The 18,236-nt window shown below is 38.0% G+C and overlaps 2 protein-coding genes across 3 annotated transcripts in view; both read right to left on the bottom strand.

Annotated features, from left to right (window-relative positions):
• The window catches only part of LOC136266665 (uncharacterized), a 29,626-nt gene extending 18,510 nt beyond the window's left edge, over positions 1–11,116 (bottom strand). The window contains exon 1 of one of the 2 annotated variants that reach the window (XM_066061663.1): positions 11,037–11,116. The gene's annotated coding sequence lies outside the window, so the exon portion shown is untranslated. Of the gene's footprint in view, positions 1–11,027 lie in introns of both variants that reach the window. The other variant, XM_066061664.1, reaches the window with a different exon arrangement.
• Positions 11,117–16,207: 5,091 nt separating this feature from the next.
• Positions 16,208–17,475, bottom strand: LOC136267792 (uncharacterized). The gene is made up of 2 exons (XM_066062966.1): positions 17,013–17,475; positions 16,208–16,954 (listed from the first exon to the last, which is right to left on the bottom strand). The coding sequence occupies exons 1-2, from the start codon at positions 17,070–17,072 to the stop codon at positions 16,331–16,333; spliced, it is 684 nt and encodes a 227-aa protein (XP_065919038.1). The 5' UTR covers positions 17,073–17,475; the 3' UTR covers positions 16,208–16,330.
• Positions 17,476–18,236: the final 761 nt, after the last annotated feature.

Below are 18,236 nucleotides of genomic sequence, written 5' to 3' on the forward strand. Positions count from 1 at the left end.
ACTGGCCCTGCCATTACAGGAGCAGGGCTTCCATCTTAACGAACAAGAGTTCTGGGATGCTGTCCATCTGCGCTATGGATGGAAGTTGCTGAAGTCACGTCACTATGTCTGTGGGGCTCCGTTTACCATCGACCATGCCATGGTCTGTCAACATGGGGGCTTAACCATTTTGCAACACAATGACTTGCGTGACATCACGGCAGGTTTATTGTCAAGGATGTGTTCAGATGTTGCTACTGAGCCTCCCTTATAGCCTCTCAGTGGTGAAGTAATCACTCCCAAGTCTGCCAACCAACAGATGATGCCAGGGCGGATATTCATGCACGCTGTTTTTGGGGATGGAGACAAAGTGCTTTTCTTGATGTAAGGGTGTTCCACCCTAATGCACCAAGTTACCGTAACTCCAGCATACCATCTGTATATCATCATCATGAATTACAGAAGAAGCAAGAGTATGGCAAACGTGTCCAGGAGGTGGAACAGGCTTCCTTTACCCCTTTAGTATTTTCCACAACCGGTGGAATGGGAAGAGAAGCACTAACATTCTGGCCGACATGCTTTCTCGCCACAGCTCAACATCTTATAGTGGCACTCTGGCATGGATTCGCTGCACATTGTCCTTTCCATTGCTTCGTTCTGCTACAATGTGTATCCGGGGGACACTATCCATCCTTCATCGTCCCAACAATGCTTCCCCGGAGATGGGCCATATTGCTGGCCCTAGGGATTTTTAGTTGTCCCCCTTTCAGTTGTCCAGCACACTTGCACCTTGGTACTGGGGGTGGTAGGCAAGGGCAGTACATCTAGCCCAGGAAAAAATAGCTATATAACTAAATTTTAATGTGATGAAGTCACAACTCATTGCATGAATAGCTAACTATGCACTAAGTTATATGTTTAATCTTACCCTATCATGCTATGCTGCAGTGCTCATATATTCATCCAATTATGTACACTTCCATGCAAAGCTATATATATTTCGTATTTGCTTCATAAAGCGGTTGACAAATAAATCAGTAAATACGTGAGTGCTCTATTAGGGTGACTGTTCTACTAGAGTGTTTCGATCTTTCCCATGATTGATTGTCACAGGGAAGGATTTAACAGCATGATGTAAGTACTCTACTGACATTATATCACACAATGTTTGCATGATGTTCTAGGCATCTATCATTCCCAAAAACATGCTAGCATAATCGGCCAGTGCCTATCAGTGACTCGGATATATATTTTTAAAATTAATGCTGAAAAAGTGGTCAGGCTATGGCCTGACTGGCTGGACCGCTTCCTCTGGCCCTGCGTATTCTTAATTCTTTTCTTTTAGCACACTTTAGAAAAATGGCAATAACTTAGACATGCTTTAGTTTATTGACTTCAAATTTAGAAGGCAGCATGAACATAATGCAGCACATTTACAGTGCAATTTGTGTACAGAACAAATTAAGAACAAGGGAGTTGCAGGATTCTGAAAATTGCAAAAGTAATTTGTTGTCACACCTACAGGGTAATTTGCTTGTTGAAAATTAGTATATACATGAAGTAATTATCGTAGTGCAAACCTTTTGTGGTTTGAAAGCACTGAGAGTATTAGCTAAGGAGATATAAAGCAAAAACCAAACATGTGAAACAAGCACAATCGAAATACTCTAATAGAACAGTCACTGTGAAAAGTAAAAATAACATGCGTCTAGATGGTAAAGCTGAGGATGTAATCATAAAAGGATCAGTGGGATAGAAGCACTTGACCTTCAGATATTCAAGTGTACCAATAGTCACTGGGCTGCCATAATGAGACCTTGCTCCACACAAACAGGTCACAGCTGACCTGAGTAAAGAAAAGCTGGTGGAGCATCTAATTCAAGGCAACATTGCTATAACTCTGGTTTCTCTGAACAACAAGCAGGGATGTCAACTGCTTGTAAGCAGTTGTGGCCACACTGCCCATTGCCCCAAAAGTAGAGAACACTAATGGGGTGAAGGAGCCTATTTCAATACGCTGTTCATACATTCACTGTTTGTCATGCTCAAACCTTTGATCTATACAGAAGTATCTGCTGTGGTGCATTAACTAGGAGCAGTCAGATTAAAGACTCCTACATCAAAGAAAGCCCTCTGATGATGATTTCCCCAGAATCCTTGCATACTAATGCCTCATCCTCCACATTGGCCTGTCACGGAAATATCGGTCCGGGTAAATTCGGTCCGGCCGGACCGATTTTGGATACCATGCAAAACTGGTTAGGCTGGACCAAATTTGGTTAGCCAAGTTTAGTCCAGCCGGGCCATTTTTGGGATCTAAAATTGATCCGGCCTGACTAAAATTGGTCCGGCCCAAACTAGGTTGGCCACATGCACTGGACCCCCGACCGCTTGGACCAACTATAGTTTTGGTTAGTCCGTGGGTGTACCCGGCATTGTGTGGACAGGTCTGTGAAACGGCTACTCTAGGAATCACTACCACTCGTGTTACATCTCACTATTAATCTCCCATTACAAGTACATGAAACCTTACAACCACAATCATTACCTATATGTGTCAATTCAAGTACAGGAGATCATGTGTAGTGCATGCATAAGTCTGTGTGTACTATCAGTGTTACAGGTCGGTCCATGCTAAGTTTTTTTTGTGACGGATCACTGCAGCCGACTTAGCCTGGAAACTATATAATGAGTAGCGTAGTTTCGTTTCCCGACTAATGCATATTACAGTAGTACAGAAACTATTCTAGCTATATGTCGTAGCTATATATGCAGCGATGAACACACACCACACAGTCGCAAAATTAATGCTGTTTTAATTTAAAGCAGTGTGCATGAGATGATAAAAGTCCTGCATTCTTCTTCTCCATGTCAATAGCTAGCTGTCCGAGTGGGAAGTAGAGGTTTTCTTCCGGCATACATCAACTCAAATGCATGGTCAATACTGCATGGACTCATGGTGTGCAATGTTGCATGCAAAAACACAGGTATCAAGATATTCTTTTATGACTATATATTCATAGCTAATTTTTGTTTATTGCATCTAATTTATGTATATATATATATATATATATATATATATATGTATGTGGTTGGGTGGGTGGGTGTACAGGCTTCTAAGCCTCAACCCAAATCACATCATAAGCACATCATAATCATAATCACATCATTCTTCCTAAGTACGTTTTTATATGCTCAATAAACTTCACAAGCATCATCGGCTCTGCAGTGTTTGATTGAATCTTTCATCCAGCCTGTTAGTGTTGATTATGACAAACAACTATAGCAACATGGCGGAAATCACTGATGGTGGACAATATATAAAATCTATCAGTCATTAAAACATGTCTTATCTTCAACTTCTGCAAATAGCTCAGAATTTAATTTGTTAATTCTGACCCTTGGTCAGTTCTTTATTAATCTGGGAATACCCATGCGCACATTGTCATAAACAGCTACACATATCTGATGAATGTTATAGGTGACTGCTCTATTAGAGTATCTCGATCTTAAGCACCTCCAATGTAGCTATATAGCTGATCCCATGCATGCAATGATCCGTGCCCTTGTTGGATAACCTTTTAAGCACAAATCCATGTAGTGATAATGCCTGCAATGCTCATTATTCGCGTTCAAGATTGACAAATGAGAATAGCTATAGCTAAGTCGGCTGCAGTGTTCCGTCACAAACAACTTATAGCTATGCATCATTGGCTGCATGCGTTAGTGGCCCACCCGGACCCACTTTGGTCGACCAATATTGGTCTGAGTGGCCAGAAGTACATGTGGCCAACTAGGTTTGGGCCGGACCAATTTTGGTCAGGTCGGACCAATTTCGGATGCTAAAAATGGTCCGGGCGGACTAAATTTGGTTGACTGAAAATGGTCCGGCCGGACCGATTTTTGCCCCGGACCAAAATTTTCGTTACAGGCCATGGCATAATGAAAAGACTAACCAGATAGGGGTTGCAACACTGACTCAATCACCACATCATGACAAACTCCAGACAATGCAGCCGTGGTGAAGTCCCACAGTTCATTATGATGTAATGTAGGGAACCACCAGGGTGTACAATTCATTTCATGATCTACAGTAAAGCCATGTCCACATACACACACTTGGCAGGCAAGCCACTGGGCAACCATCCATATTGTAAACACAAAGCACCTTTATGGAGTGCAAAACCATGTTCTTCAATTGGAAGCACAAATAACCAAGATGGGGCACCTTTCTTACTAGATACAGAAACAATATGATGCAAATTGGCTGGCATAAGTTGTGTAAATTCTGATTGCCTAGAAACCAACCACTGGAGTTTTAAAGACATAACATTAGCCTTAGCTTGACGCTTACACTAACCACTGTTACCCTGAAGCCAGTCTGCTCTCCTGGACTAGGGATAAGAAACCTGAAGAGTCAAAGTCAAAATTAGTATTGGCAAAAGGATTACACAACCTGAGCCCACCCATCCATGCTGGAAGAGCAAACAGATCTCTTTCTAAGTCACTGGCACATCTACCAGTAACAGTTGGGGAAACTTACTAAGGTAGTGTTTAGGTGAGTGTTCTATTAGGATTTTGGCAAAAGCATAGGTGATCTCTATTATGAACCCCTACCATGGTTTATGATAAGTTGAAACACAGCTTGGTGGAAAAATCCCTACATTGGCATGCTATAACAATAATTCCCAAAGTAGGGATTTTCCCACCGAGCTATACTGTAATACCATCATTCATCTCTTGAAACAGTCTTGTTTCACTACTTTTTGTCACTTGGATCCCTACTTCATTTTAAAAATAATTTTAATATACTAATTTGGTTATATGTTATAGCATACAGCTACACATGTGACTTCTATTAGAGTGACTGCTGTATGATAGTATCTCGAGTCAGCCTTTCACCTACTGGGGGAGTGTTTTTGCTAGCGTTATGAATACAGCTAGACCAATAATAAGGGTGTGTGGTCACCGTGTCCAAGTAAATAGATTGTTGAGAGGTGTGGTCTCTGTACTCAATCATTAGTCATGTGTTTTTATTTGCAGACGATGCCAAGCTTATACGAACTATTTCTACATTGTACAATTTCAAACTGATCTAACCAAATGGTGTGATGCGTGGCAACTGAATCTAAATGTTACTAAATGTAAAGTGATTCACTTTGGTCAAGCCACACATAGCTTTGGAGGCTGCTATCTTAATGGTGTCTCATTGGACTCAGTTAATTGTCATAAGGACTTGGGCATTATATTTGATGCGAATGTAAAGTTCCACCAACACACTTCTGAAGTAGCTATGAAGGCGAACAGGATATTGGCTTGTATGAAAAGAAGCTTTATCGATTTGAACAAATTTGTACTGTCACTATTGTACAAATCAATGGTTCAACCAATATTAGAATACGGAAAAGTAATTCGGGGACCCCATTATGTATTGGGTCAACGTAAACTTGAGGGTGTGCAACAACGTGCTACAAAACTAGTACCATCTTTAAGAGACAAGTCTTACATAGATCGACTGACATCAATGAATTTACTATCTCTTTTGTACAGGCATAGATGTGGTGACTTAATATTTCTTTTCAAGATGTTGAATGGTTACTTCAATCTAGATTACTCCAACTTTTTCACTCTTTCCCACAACACACAAACTAGAGGTCATGCATATAAATTACTTAAGCCCCCTGCCCACCATTCATGTCGGGTCAACTACTTTGGTACTAGAGTAATTAATGACTGGAATAATCTTACAAGTGATGTTGTAGGAAATTCTTCATTAAATAATTTTAAATCTTCTATAGATAATTACTTTTATGACTTTAGATTTATGTTAATGTAATAATTATATTCATAGTTAATTTTTGTTTATTGCATCTAATTTATGTATGTGTATGTATGTAATTGAATGGATGTACAGGCTTGTAAGCCTCAACCCAAATCACATCATAATCATAATTATTAATCAACCAAGAACGTGGTCTCTAACCTATCATGAAGTTACAAGTATCTACCAAATGTAAGCATTTCAAATAACTGTTGATAGGGAAAATTAATGCCTTGATATGGTTTCATTGCATGAAGAAGACGACCAGCCTGATTGAAGATATATAAAAGGAAAGACAAGGTGCATAGGGAACACATCCCATTGGTTTGTTATTGTGACATAAAATGGTGGCTATATGCTGCTTCATTTGGCCTCCAGCTTTGTGATCGTGGTCAGGTGGGCAGATGGAAATTCGAGTGTGGGCAATTTAAAAAAAAATTCTATATCCAACTGCCTGTAAGTGTTTTCATGCTTTAATGCTGTATTTGATGTTAGATGAACAATTATATTATTCTGTAAAGGTGATTTTCATTGTGTAAGATGCTTCTAGAATGATTTTTAAAAATGGCATTCTGGGTGGCACCCATCATTTTTTGGGGATCCCTACTTAAACAGTACTACTGTACTGTTTGATAGATATACATGTAAACAAGTGAATTATTTATCACAGAGAGCTTAATTACTGGCTAAGACATTGCTGCTACCAATCCCATTGTGCAGTAGACTAGTGCTGGTTTCAAGCTGACCTGCATAAAAATGCATTTAAACTTAGCAATATTAGTCTAGCCACACGTACATAAGTAGCTAGCCTTCTGAGGCTGTTATCTAACTGATGAAACTTTGCTATCTCCTCTGTATAGACTATACTATTATTAGTGATGCTTTATGAGATCAATTGTGGGATTTAGCTTTATAAAAGTTAAGCTATAGAAATAAAGTTACATATGTACCTACTAGACACCTGGCACTATAACAAGGCGCTCAATATGGATTGAGTCATTAAAATTTAATTTCTATAAGGTATTCATGACTGTAGCGTATTCATGGTCATTATAGGAAGTACACTTCACACAAGTTTCCCATACTTTATATTAGTTAGATCACAAGTTGTCTGATATATGTGACTGAATTTGACAAAACCTTGCTTCTATGCACAAAGCCTCATTAGTGATCATTGTGTAGTAATTTCACAGTGCCTAAAGCTGTGACAAAAAATTTGCACCAAATATTTATCTATTTATTAGCTATCACTGTGTGGGTTTTTTATGCCCAAAACAAGCCTTGTTTGGGCAGTTTTTTTGTGTGTGGATAATAATTGCAAATCAACACCTGTGTGGCAGCAGAGAAGGAAACAGGACACAAAGGAGGGCAAAGGTATAGAAAAGTTGTACTATTCAGCAGCTAAGTTTGAAGCAGTATGTGTAGCTGCTCTGGTCTAGTAAACCCATAGGCAGATACTGCATTGTCCTCAGTGCAACTAGGGCACTTGAAGATAAGGATAAACCTGGTACAAAGAAGAAAATAAAACAAGATTGAAAACAGCACTGTGCATGCAAAACTATGAGTTGGAGTGGGTGTTTGGACTTTTTAAAGTGAATATATGTTTGTGCATTATTAATCATTGATTTCATGATTAGTTTTGTGGCTTAAAAGTGATATTGATGCTATAGTGAATAGTGATAATAAGCCTCTCTCGAATTTTTAAACCGCTTGAATGGGAAACTACATTCTCATTTGGAGTGGCTTAACCTCTAACCTTTACAGTAACAAATGCACTTTCTTCAATAATGAATAATGAAAAATTATTTACCTACAACACACATGAAACTTCTAATTTTGTAGATGAGATACACACGCTGGCCTGATCCTATAGCAACATCCATGCATTCTTTATTCTTATTCTACATTTCATCAGCATAGGTGATACACCCATCTCAAAGCATCACTTGTAATTCAAGATTGGCATTATTGATCCTTGCATGGGAGGGCTGCTGGTGTGTACCAAAGCTTTAAGACCACAAAATTACTATGATTTTTATTTTAATTTCTGGCCAGAGAAATGCACGAGAAATTGGTTTGAACTAAAAGCAGCAACCACAGAAAACTTGATTGATCGTGCTATATGTGTCTCATTACCCTGGCTACTCTTCCAGCCTCAGTTGTACAAGTCAAGGAGTTGCAGAATAAACACTTGCAACTACACACCCGTGTTTCTTACATCTATTTTATGAAATCCAACACGTTTTGTACAGCCTTGCTTTCAATGCACTGTATACAATAAACAAAGTAGCAAGTTAATTCTTAAATAATGAGTACTGACTTTGTTTGGTGCTAAAACTGCTTCACTATGTGCATCAGCTGGTGAGAAAATTGTTATGCACTACAGGAACGGTACGTAGATAGTCAGGTGACCTTTCAGCTTTTTATGCATATCAATTAATTCCTTTCTAAAATGTAAACCACAGTACGTGGTGTTAACTAAACACAAATTCTCTCTAGTGTACTATGCTGGCTTGCACCCCTATTGTTTCTACTATGCAAACTGCAGCAACTACAATGCATGCATTGTAGACTCCAGGCATATATATACATACAAGTATGCAATCTTTACAACTTTCTTTCTTGAGTAAAAGCGACGTTTGTCTTGACTTAGAGGGTTATATAAAAAACTATAAGAAAAGCATACAAAAAGAGTCAAAGAAGAGAAACCATTTTCTCTCTTGACCTTAACTGACATGCATGCTTCCTGTGCATTAGACATGCACCATTTGCAAGTAACAGTTACATTATTGTTACTTCCTTGAATAAATGGAGCATATGTTATTACATATTGTATGGTTGCTGTTTAAAACATGTATTAAAAGGGCTGCTGAGCAGCATTCTTAGAAGCAACCACCATGATTTTGAAAGCATTTCCTGGAGCTTTTGCTAGTCACTGGTCAGATGTGTTCTCATGTAGTAGGTACTTACATAGCTACTTGACAGTAAGTTTGCACAGATTGCAGACTATATAATCACAATGATACACTGTGATTTAATTGTTTGTATTTCACCAACAACTGAATGGGTAAACAGTCTAACCATCTAGCAAAATTTAATATATAACTACCGGTAAGTCCTCCATGTTTGGCTATTAAAAATAATAACTGGTCATAAATAGTTACGTAGCTTTGCTTTTAAATTAGCTACATCTATGGAGATAAAATAAGCCTTAAATAGCTACTGCATACCTCACTACTCAGCTAATGAGATACATAGCTAGCTATACATGCAGAAATTGACATTCCCTCAACTATTGATAAATTTACTTTACCTTTCCACCAGTTTCCCACAGTGATCAATCAGTTAAAAGCAGTAGCATAGCCAAGGGTGGGCCTGGGTGGGCACGTGCTCATCCAAATTTCCCTGGGACAGCAGCGCCTGCTCGCTAATAATATTATGAACAGAAACAAGTAGTGCGTACCTTGGCAGTACCATAGTTTCATTGTAAATCAAGTTCAATGATTACATCACATGATCCATTTAATTTACAGGGGCTAAAAAAGGGGCTAGTTGTGGCCAAACAGCTAGTTGTAAATGACTTTTGGCTAGTTGTAAAAGTCAGACTAAATAGCAAGCTGCACCACAGAAAAGAAATTACATACATGTGCTGCGCATGTTTACAGGGATTTGACTAAAAGTACCTCAAATCCAATCTTGAGATTGCCATTTTCAAAAAATTTCCACTTGTGGTCTACTACTTAAAAATTCTAAATTATAGTTATGGTCATTTTCACAGTCCACTATTGATATAATATAATTGCCTTAAAATTGTATAAAACAATAGTTTGATCTAAAGAAATGGCTTGTACGTCACTGTAAGTTTGTTTGCTATTACCTAGTTCCAGGTCTCAGTCACAATCTTGCCACAATTATGTGTTTCAACTAGGTAAATATGCTTGCACACTCCCCTGAATTGCCTTCAATCATTCCCTTCACTGACATTTTGCTACACAACAATTGTTTCAATATAGAATACTTCCCCCTCGGTCTCAGGTTTGGCTAGTTGTAAAAAAAAAGGTTTTTTAGCCACTGCGATCCAAGTAGCTTCAGTGTTTTCTATTTAATGCACAGCATCACGTGATCCAAACTTTAGGCAGGGGAAGGAAAGCACAAGGAAGGAGGGAATCCACATCTGGAATACTGAGTTGTGAGGAGCAGCACGGATTCTGTTGTTGACAAGGTTATAAGTGACCTGAGTGATAAATGAAAAATTAAATTCCTCCGTGTTAGACAAGTCAAGCTGAAAGATTCAGTGGTGACTGAATTAAGCCATACAACTATCTTAAGAGTCAGGCTGGAGTAGAATGAGTTGTGTACAAGTGCAGATGAGCTAAAAGAGAACAAGACAAGGAGGTGTAATAAGTTAGTTTTCATTTCTAGCTTCTATATCATTTATGCATTAGACTAGTGAAATAAGCTGCAGGAACAGCAGCGTAGCATATTATTAGCTAGCTAGATACATTTATGCACTTTTGAAACAATTTTTAAACCAAATGTATGTAGAGTCCACTAAGGATGGACTTGCATTTTGTGCTGGTTAGTTGCATGGGGTGAAATGTGTGGGTGAGTGTGCCCACCCTTCCCTGAAGGGCTGGCTACGCCACTGGTTAAAAGGCATTATGGAGCCAATCTTTCATAGTTCCACTATATAACAGAAGACTTTTACACAGCACCATACATGAGAATAATGACCATTCTATGCAAGTGCTCAGACATGATGAGGGTGAAGAGGATGGGAAACTAGCTACATCCTCCAGCCTTCTAAAATTGAAGTTATATTTATATCCACATTTTACTGCCTGCTTGGATAAACTTTACGTGGTGCAAAACAATAACCAGTCAGCATCAAAATATGTGGACACGTGGTTAATAACAAGCAATAAGAAGAGTGGTGCAGGCAGGGACTAGTTAAACAAGTTTAGACTCATAGTATATTTTCTGTTTCAATTGTAATGGAAAATTTCGGGTTTTCGCTTAGTCACATGTATGCTAGCATATATGGCTTCTAAAATAACAGCAGCAGCAGCAGCAGCAAAAACACCCGAATTCTAGACGACCTGTGTGGGGGAAGAATTCCCTCCCACACAGAATGACTGGTATATACGAGACTGACAGAAAACACCTTTGTATGCACGCAACAGCATACAATCCACATAATATTTTAATAGCAGGTAAGATAACATACAAATCTCACTGTAATTGACGAAGAGTCTTGATCCGTTACACGAGATCACACGAGTACTTGATCGCAACAAGGGAATTTTTCAACACGTGATGTGCCTGACGTCATAGTCGCGGTTTTAAGCCAGACCATGTTACTCTGGTACAAACCAGGAAAGAGGAAATAGGAAACAAAACCGACGAGAAATAGAGAAAAAGGTGAACCATTGCTGCAGAACACCCTACATTTGTAATTGAAGAGAAAAATTCTACTTAAGGCCACTCCAAGTCATACCTTAGTTTCTGGTCACTTCCAAGCCTACAAATGGATGCGGGCGGGCGGATGATCAGGACTTCAGGACTATAGACTCTACATTGACAATATACTGTATGGTATTATTATTTGCTCAATTTAGCAAATTCATGTTGATTTTGTTTTTAGTCAAACTTAACCAACAACATAAGTAGTTGTGCTTCGGCAAAAAATGCACTAAGAAAGTTGTTGATTGATCATGGCTAGCTATACACTGATGTATAGCATTTAAGTATATTTATTTATTTATTTAGAATATACTATAGGAAATGTTTTGCTCATGTAGCTTATGCTTTCCAAGTGAAATAAATGTCTCATTAGCTATGTCAGGAAAGTATTACTATGACTTATAGCTAAGTTGCTCAAATGATCATGATCCAAAATGAAATTTAACTTCTATTTTCACATCAGAAATTCTTTTCATTCAAATGTGAAGTCTTAACCCACTAGCTATGTGTTTCCAGCCTTCTATTCAGTAACTTTGAGAAAAGTAACTGTCAAAGTTTTGAGTCATTGAGTGCTCCAAACTAGTGTTTTTTAGTGATCATCTGGGAATGTTTAAACTATAAGGGTTTCTACTTGCCAATCTAATTTTAGTTATGGAAAAGTTTAAGTTTAAGCTCACCGAATGTTGCCGGCTTTCCATACCCCTGTAGTGTTCAGTGATAAGGAATTTGAAGTTACTAGACTAATCATTAGAGGGCTACATTTGAATTATAAAGTTAAAGCTATGGCCCATCTGCATGGACTAGTAGTTAATGCTACTGAAATTACTTTGGTTACAGAAGCATTAGTAACAGTCATAATCTGAACAGCTATATAATCAAGGACAAAACTAGCTATAGTTAGAAACATTTTATTAGTGTGGCATATATACCTAATATTAGAGTTAAGAGTAGTGTGACTGCTCTATTGGAATCCCTGACTGCTCTATTAGAGTATATCGATCTTTTGCAGTAAAAAATAAGTGTCTTGCTGGGTCACGTGCACTTAAGCACCTGTAATATTAATAATAGTCCTCATAAACTAGGATTCCAGGTTTACCATGCGGGCGGGTGACCAGAAACTAAGGTTTGACTTGGTGTGGCCTAATATGCGTTTAATTCGCAACCAAGCGGTCTGATTGATTGCATCTGATCGTTATTTTGTCTGATCTTTATATTTTATTGTTACTAAAAATTTAATCGTGATTTGACACAAGTATACATGATGCTAGACAGACTGCAGACCCTTATAATTAATCTCTAATCTCGGCCCGCGTCAGACTACAGCGCAGCCTGCCGGACTATCTAGTGTTAGGCATTCCAGTATCCGAGATTTTTTAATAAAAAAATTCTCCGTATATTCCCCAATAGAACCCTGGCACAAAATAACAACTCGTGTTTAACTTGGGATTGCTCCGTCGTACGAGCTCCAATGAGGATGAAAATCGCTGTGGGGTTTGTCCACACGCTGATCATCATGAAAATCTTAGTTTTATCGTGCGCGTTACATATAAGTAAGTTTTGTGTTGTTTTGTAATCTTTTCAAGCCATGCAATGTATGTAGAATACTTTAAAACTTTTAAAAACGTACTGTCGGGTGGAAGGTAGTCACTGGTACTTACTTTAAAGTGTGTAGTTACTTCGCTCTGGTTAGCGATTTTCAGCTCCAGAGCAATTTTCTGATGGCTGTGTCATCAGCTCAAAAGTATAAACTACTTCAAAGTCGGAATAACAATGCCATAATTGAAACTACAACTCCACCTTAAGTATTTTTGCATCATTGTGGTACCTCCACTTTAGTTGTTTACCTTTATAAGTTGTTAACTTGACGTTTTTACTTAGCCACTTGCCTATGGGTGTACATCATTGTATTGAGAAGTGTGCAGTGGGTGAAACATATTTGCTCACCACAAAGCATACAAAGATCACTGAGATCTGATACGATCTGAAGTTACTCTCATTACATGTACAAACTTGCAGCTAGAAGCAACTGCAGTTTCAAGACAGTCCAGATTGCTAGATGGCTTCCTGATTCAATTGTGCCATTTTCCCCTTTAAAATGTATGGAGAGCCCTGGAGAAAAAATGTACCTTTTTTCAGTTTTTAAGCACTGTGCATGCCAAAGTAGCTAATTCCAACCCAACAAACTATATATTTCTGAGATCAGCAATCAATACTCTATCTAGTGAGCATATAAAAAGCCCAAATTTAAAAATCAGGCTGAAATGCCTACTAGTGTATCGATCGCCGCAGGCACGGCGTTCAGAGATGCATTGACTACTCTACTAGAGTGTTTTGTACACTTCATTTAAAGCTGTGCATGTGACTGGTAATTGTATGATGCCTCAGGATGGTGGATATTGCAGGTCACCCTTGCGGGATCAGTGGCTTAAATTGAAGTGACTGCTCTATTAGAGTAGTCAGTAAATGCACTATATACAACAACAAGTACAGTATCAACATCTCAATTGACATTATAATGTTTACTCCTATAGGCTGCATGCCTAGCATAGCATAGCTACATGCATGCCTATGAGACAAAAATCCATTAAGGTGATTTGTCACTATATTATAGCTATCCCTCTGTCCCTCAGTAAACAAGTGATTAAATCAGTACAGTTGTTCAATAGGAGAGTTTGAAAATCACAAAAGTGCATTGTCAGGATAAGATATAGAGGTTTGTGAAGCTTCCAGAAGGCTGCATGGCTTGATATGGTGTCTCCAATTATTGGTATCATCAACTAGTATCACCAACTGTATGGAAGATCATCTTATTGACAGCTGATATCATAGGCTGCTTGGTTGCATGGTAAGTTCTATGATATTTACATGAATTTGAACTATACATATTAAATAGCTCATCCTTTAATTTAATTCTACCATCTGCTACTATAATCTGCAATGATTACACCAAAGAGATATCTATTATGTATGAAACTATGCCAAAACAGCCAAGCTGTATAAAGGGGTGTGGCCCAAAAAAACAGGGTGAACAAAGATCTGAAATCCAAGGTGGTGGTCAAGAAATGGCTGTGATGGTAGGTTAATAAAAAAAATTACAATTTAGGTGAATTTGTGTGATTTCACTAGGATTTGGCTCTAAATTCACTAGAATTAATAATTTTTGCCATTAACCTACCATCACAACCATTTCTTAGCTGAAACCTTGGAATTTGCATCCTTTTTCACCCTAGCTTTTTTGGAGGCAGCACCCTTTTTTCAGCTTGCAATTGACCGTTTTGGTATGGATATCACTTCCTTTTGTATTTGTATACTCCAAAGCTGACCTGTGTCTGGCTTTGGAGCTTCCTTTGCTTGTCTCTACAGAAACCAGGAAGAGATTAAGAGCTGAATTTTTGTTTGCTATCTTTCAGTTCACCTACTTTGCTTAGAATTATGCAATTATTTTAAAATTAATACTGTATCAAATTATTACATGAACTCTCTCCTACAGGTTGACTTGTTTGTAACTGAACTCTCTATAGGTGAGTTGTTGTAGCTGAACTCTATACAGGATGAATTGTTTGTAGCTGATCATGAACTCTCTATATAATGGTAAAGACTTGTTTGTGACAATAGTGACGCAGGCAGGGGATCTGAAACACATATAACTGAAATTAACAATAAGTGATTGTACGTAAAACACGAGACTTTAGACAGTGTAGAGCAATACATATATAATTCAGCTGCATTAGAAGTCACCCTGACAACAACAAGATATTCTAATATAGCAACTACGTAGCTCTATAAAATAGTCAGGCATGTGAAATTATACTAATCAGTCACTATCCCAGTAGGGACCTGCAAAGAAGGATACTGAAAGCCTGTGTAACAAGGAGACCGAAACATGATACTAAAACTCTGTTGAATACAGAAAAAAAATGAATAATGAGCTTCCTGCCCTCATTGGTTTAGGTTAACGTTTCTGATCCGAAGTATAAAGTTAACAATAATTCCAAACAAAGAGAGGACTTGTGTGGTAAGTGTCAGTGCAGGCTGACTTACTGGTGTGTGCCTGTGTGGAGTATATATATATATATATATACTAAGCTTGTGTATATAGCATACTCCATGCATGCAGGGGGGCTGGAGGCATGCTCCCTCAGGAATTTTTTAGTGAATAACAAGTGAAGCATACTGATTTACTGTGGTTTGATCAGATACATATGCATTATGTAGGCTTACCAAATATGCTGGCATAATTTAGGACAGATATTAAGATTTTTAATTAAAGTGTGTAATGCACTTACCAAAATAAGCAAACAATGAACACATTATTAACTGTCCACATATCACATACACATGTAATGTGTTTGTTGACATCATTCAAATGTTACAGAAATAAGATATTTTTAGTAACTAATAGTCTAAGAGCAGTCACTTATTGTGTATATAGTGAACATGCTGATATACCTAATAAAACAATCAGCTCTCTGTGATTTGGAAAGTGCTTTAAGCACAATTGGCTCAAGCCTAGCATTTCGCTATGCAAAAAGAGTCTATAGAATTTAAAGTCGTCCATGCAGGGATTATCTGATAGGTGCTAACCATAGAGTTTATAGTGAAGAGCAATATTTTCAAGTTACTAGTTTAGCCATCTACACTGTATTATTGCAGTCAAATATATAATACCCATACAGTGTGTGTACGCTGATATGTATGAGGCTGCCTGTAGATGTATGCATGCAACTATAATGAATTACATTATATGTAATATGTACATTATATGTAATGAATTTTGTGTGTAGTATAGTGTGTCTGTGTACATATGACAATGTACTCTATACACTATACGTGTGTGTGGATATCATACAGCTGTCGATGTTCCAGTATTTCACTGTACATGGGTAGATTATGTGGTTGTTGTTTTACCGTACAGTAGTTAAGAATCAAACCAATGAACTTCAATCAATTTTTGTTTGCAAATAAAGTACAGAAACAAAATAGCCTAGTGTGTGTGCATGTAATGATAACAAAAACAAAATAATCTTTAAGCCTAGTGCATGGTTATCAGTCTATCACTGGTAAAGTTCATAAGCTCTCATGAATATCCACTTTGATATAGTTGATGGTGTATTGCTCGTTGGTATTCTCCCTGTATACTTCAAGCCACAGACCTTGACAAGGTGAGATAGAGCTGGTGTACCCAATTGGAGAAATCAAACCACTATCAATAGCAGTGAAGCATGATCCCCAACGTCGACGTGGCTTAATACTTATGACAAATTCCTCTGGTAGAATGGTTGAAGTATGAGTAACACCAGAAAATGTGCGGCTTGATGTGAAGGTGTCTCCCATTGTTGCCTGTATTCCACGACAACGATCTCGAACTCCTTCCTCTCTCATTTCAAATCCTATTCCTCTACGTCCATCAGATAGAAAGAACTTTGGGTCACTGTCTCGATTCCTCACTCCACTTTCTAATCCTATAGTAATGACTGCCACAACATCAGCACTACTTTGCAGGATATTGGCTGGTACAAGTGGTAACTTGAAAAGACGACCATTCGTTGTACCAGCAGTAGTGTAACGGAGTTCTGTTGTTGTAACTGAATCAGGAGTGACAGTAAAATCTGCTTCGGCACGTATATCATTTGGAGTATACAGCCTGAAGAAGGGTATGTATGAAATCTTTGTTTCACTAGTCCTTATCAGCTGAAAGGAAGATTATATATTTATCTACATAACTCTATGCATCAGGTTGGCTCCTTACCTCAGACTGAGCTTGAAGGAAAGAGCACACTATTAGCATGGTCACTATCATCATCTTCATTGTTTCTCTTGAATCACTAAGAAATGCTGTGTGAGTCTACTAGATGTAATTCTGTCTTTTATACTCCACATTGTGTTGTAAACAGGATGATGAACATCCTGAATCTTTATGAATATACCTAAGCTCAGGGTGGTTCCAGACACTTCAGTGACTGGTTTCCAACTCCCCTCAATGCAAATTTTATGATGTGAAGCATAATAATTAATAGCAAACCTCTACATACTGTAGAAAAGTTGCAGTGATATTGTTAGCTGTATACAAATATAAAGTGCAAGAGGAACCACAAAGTAATACGTATATGGACTGTGTTCCAGAGAGGTCTGGGGGCGGACCCTAAACATTCTGTAAGATTTGATAACAGCTTATTATATGTTCAGTAGAGACATGGAAGATCATGCTGTGACCAAATTTGCGAAAAGGGGTCTTCCACACACATCCAATTTGTTAACTTTGATGGTTCATAACTTCAGGTTGGAAAATGCTAACGACATGAAATTTAGTCAGCAGTGAGCAACAATATACGTAGCTTAACAGGTGGAGAAAATTTTAAGCTTGTATATTATGCTTACTGAAATTTAAGTTATGGTCCTTCAAGTTCTTACAATTGGATGTGTGTGGAAGACACCTTTTTTTTTGCAAATCCAGTCATCTATAGTACTAAATAGTTATATAATGCAGCTATTCCCACAATCTATAAGAAAAGCCAAATCCCTATACAATTTAACATGTACATATCGGTGAATGAAAATGAATTCAAAATGATTTAGCGAATAAACGTGAAGATGTCCACATGTGATCAACAAGCAATCTACTGTAGATTAGTGGAAGTACATCGACCTCATCCTTGTATTCTTACAGTTAGGATGAAGAAATACTTCATCATGAATGAAGCATTGAGCTTGCTGCTATTTTTAGTGAGTTTCCTGCAATACTGCAATCGTACCAACCATTTTTGGTAGATTCAAATGACTTCAGTTGCTTGAATGTAGTGAATATTGTAATAGTATACCATAATGGCAACCAAATGTTCTAGTAATTATTGCTCTACTAGAGTAGTGGGATGCATGATTCAAAAGACACTTGCTTTACAAAACCTCAGAAATGCCCTTAGATCTGCCCTAGAGTTACGAATAGCAAGCAATAAACCAATCAAAAGTTTCAAAA

This window comes from Dysidea avara, chromosome 9 (genome assembly GCF_963678975.1).
Source record: "Dysidea avara chromosome 9, odDysAvar1.4, whole genome shotgun sequence".
Classification (NCBI taxonomy): Eukaryota; Metazoa; Porifera; class Demospongiae; order Dictyoceratida; family Dysideidae; genus Dysidea; species Dysidea avara.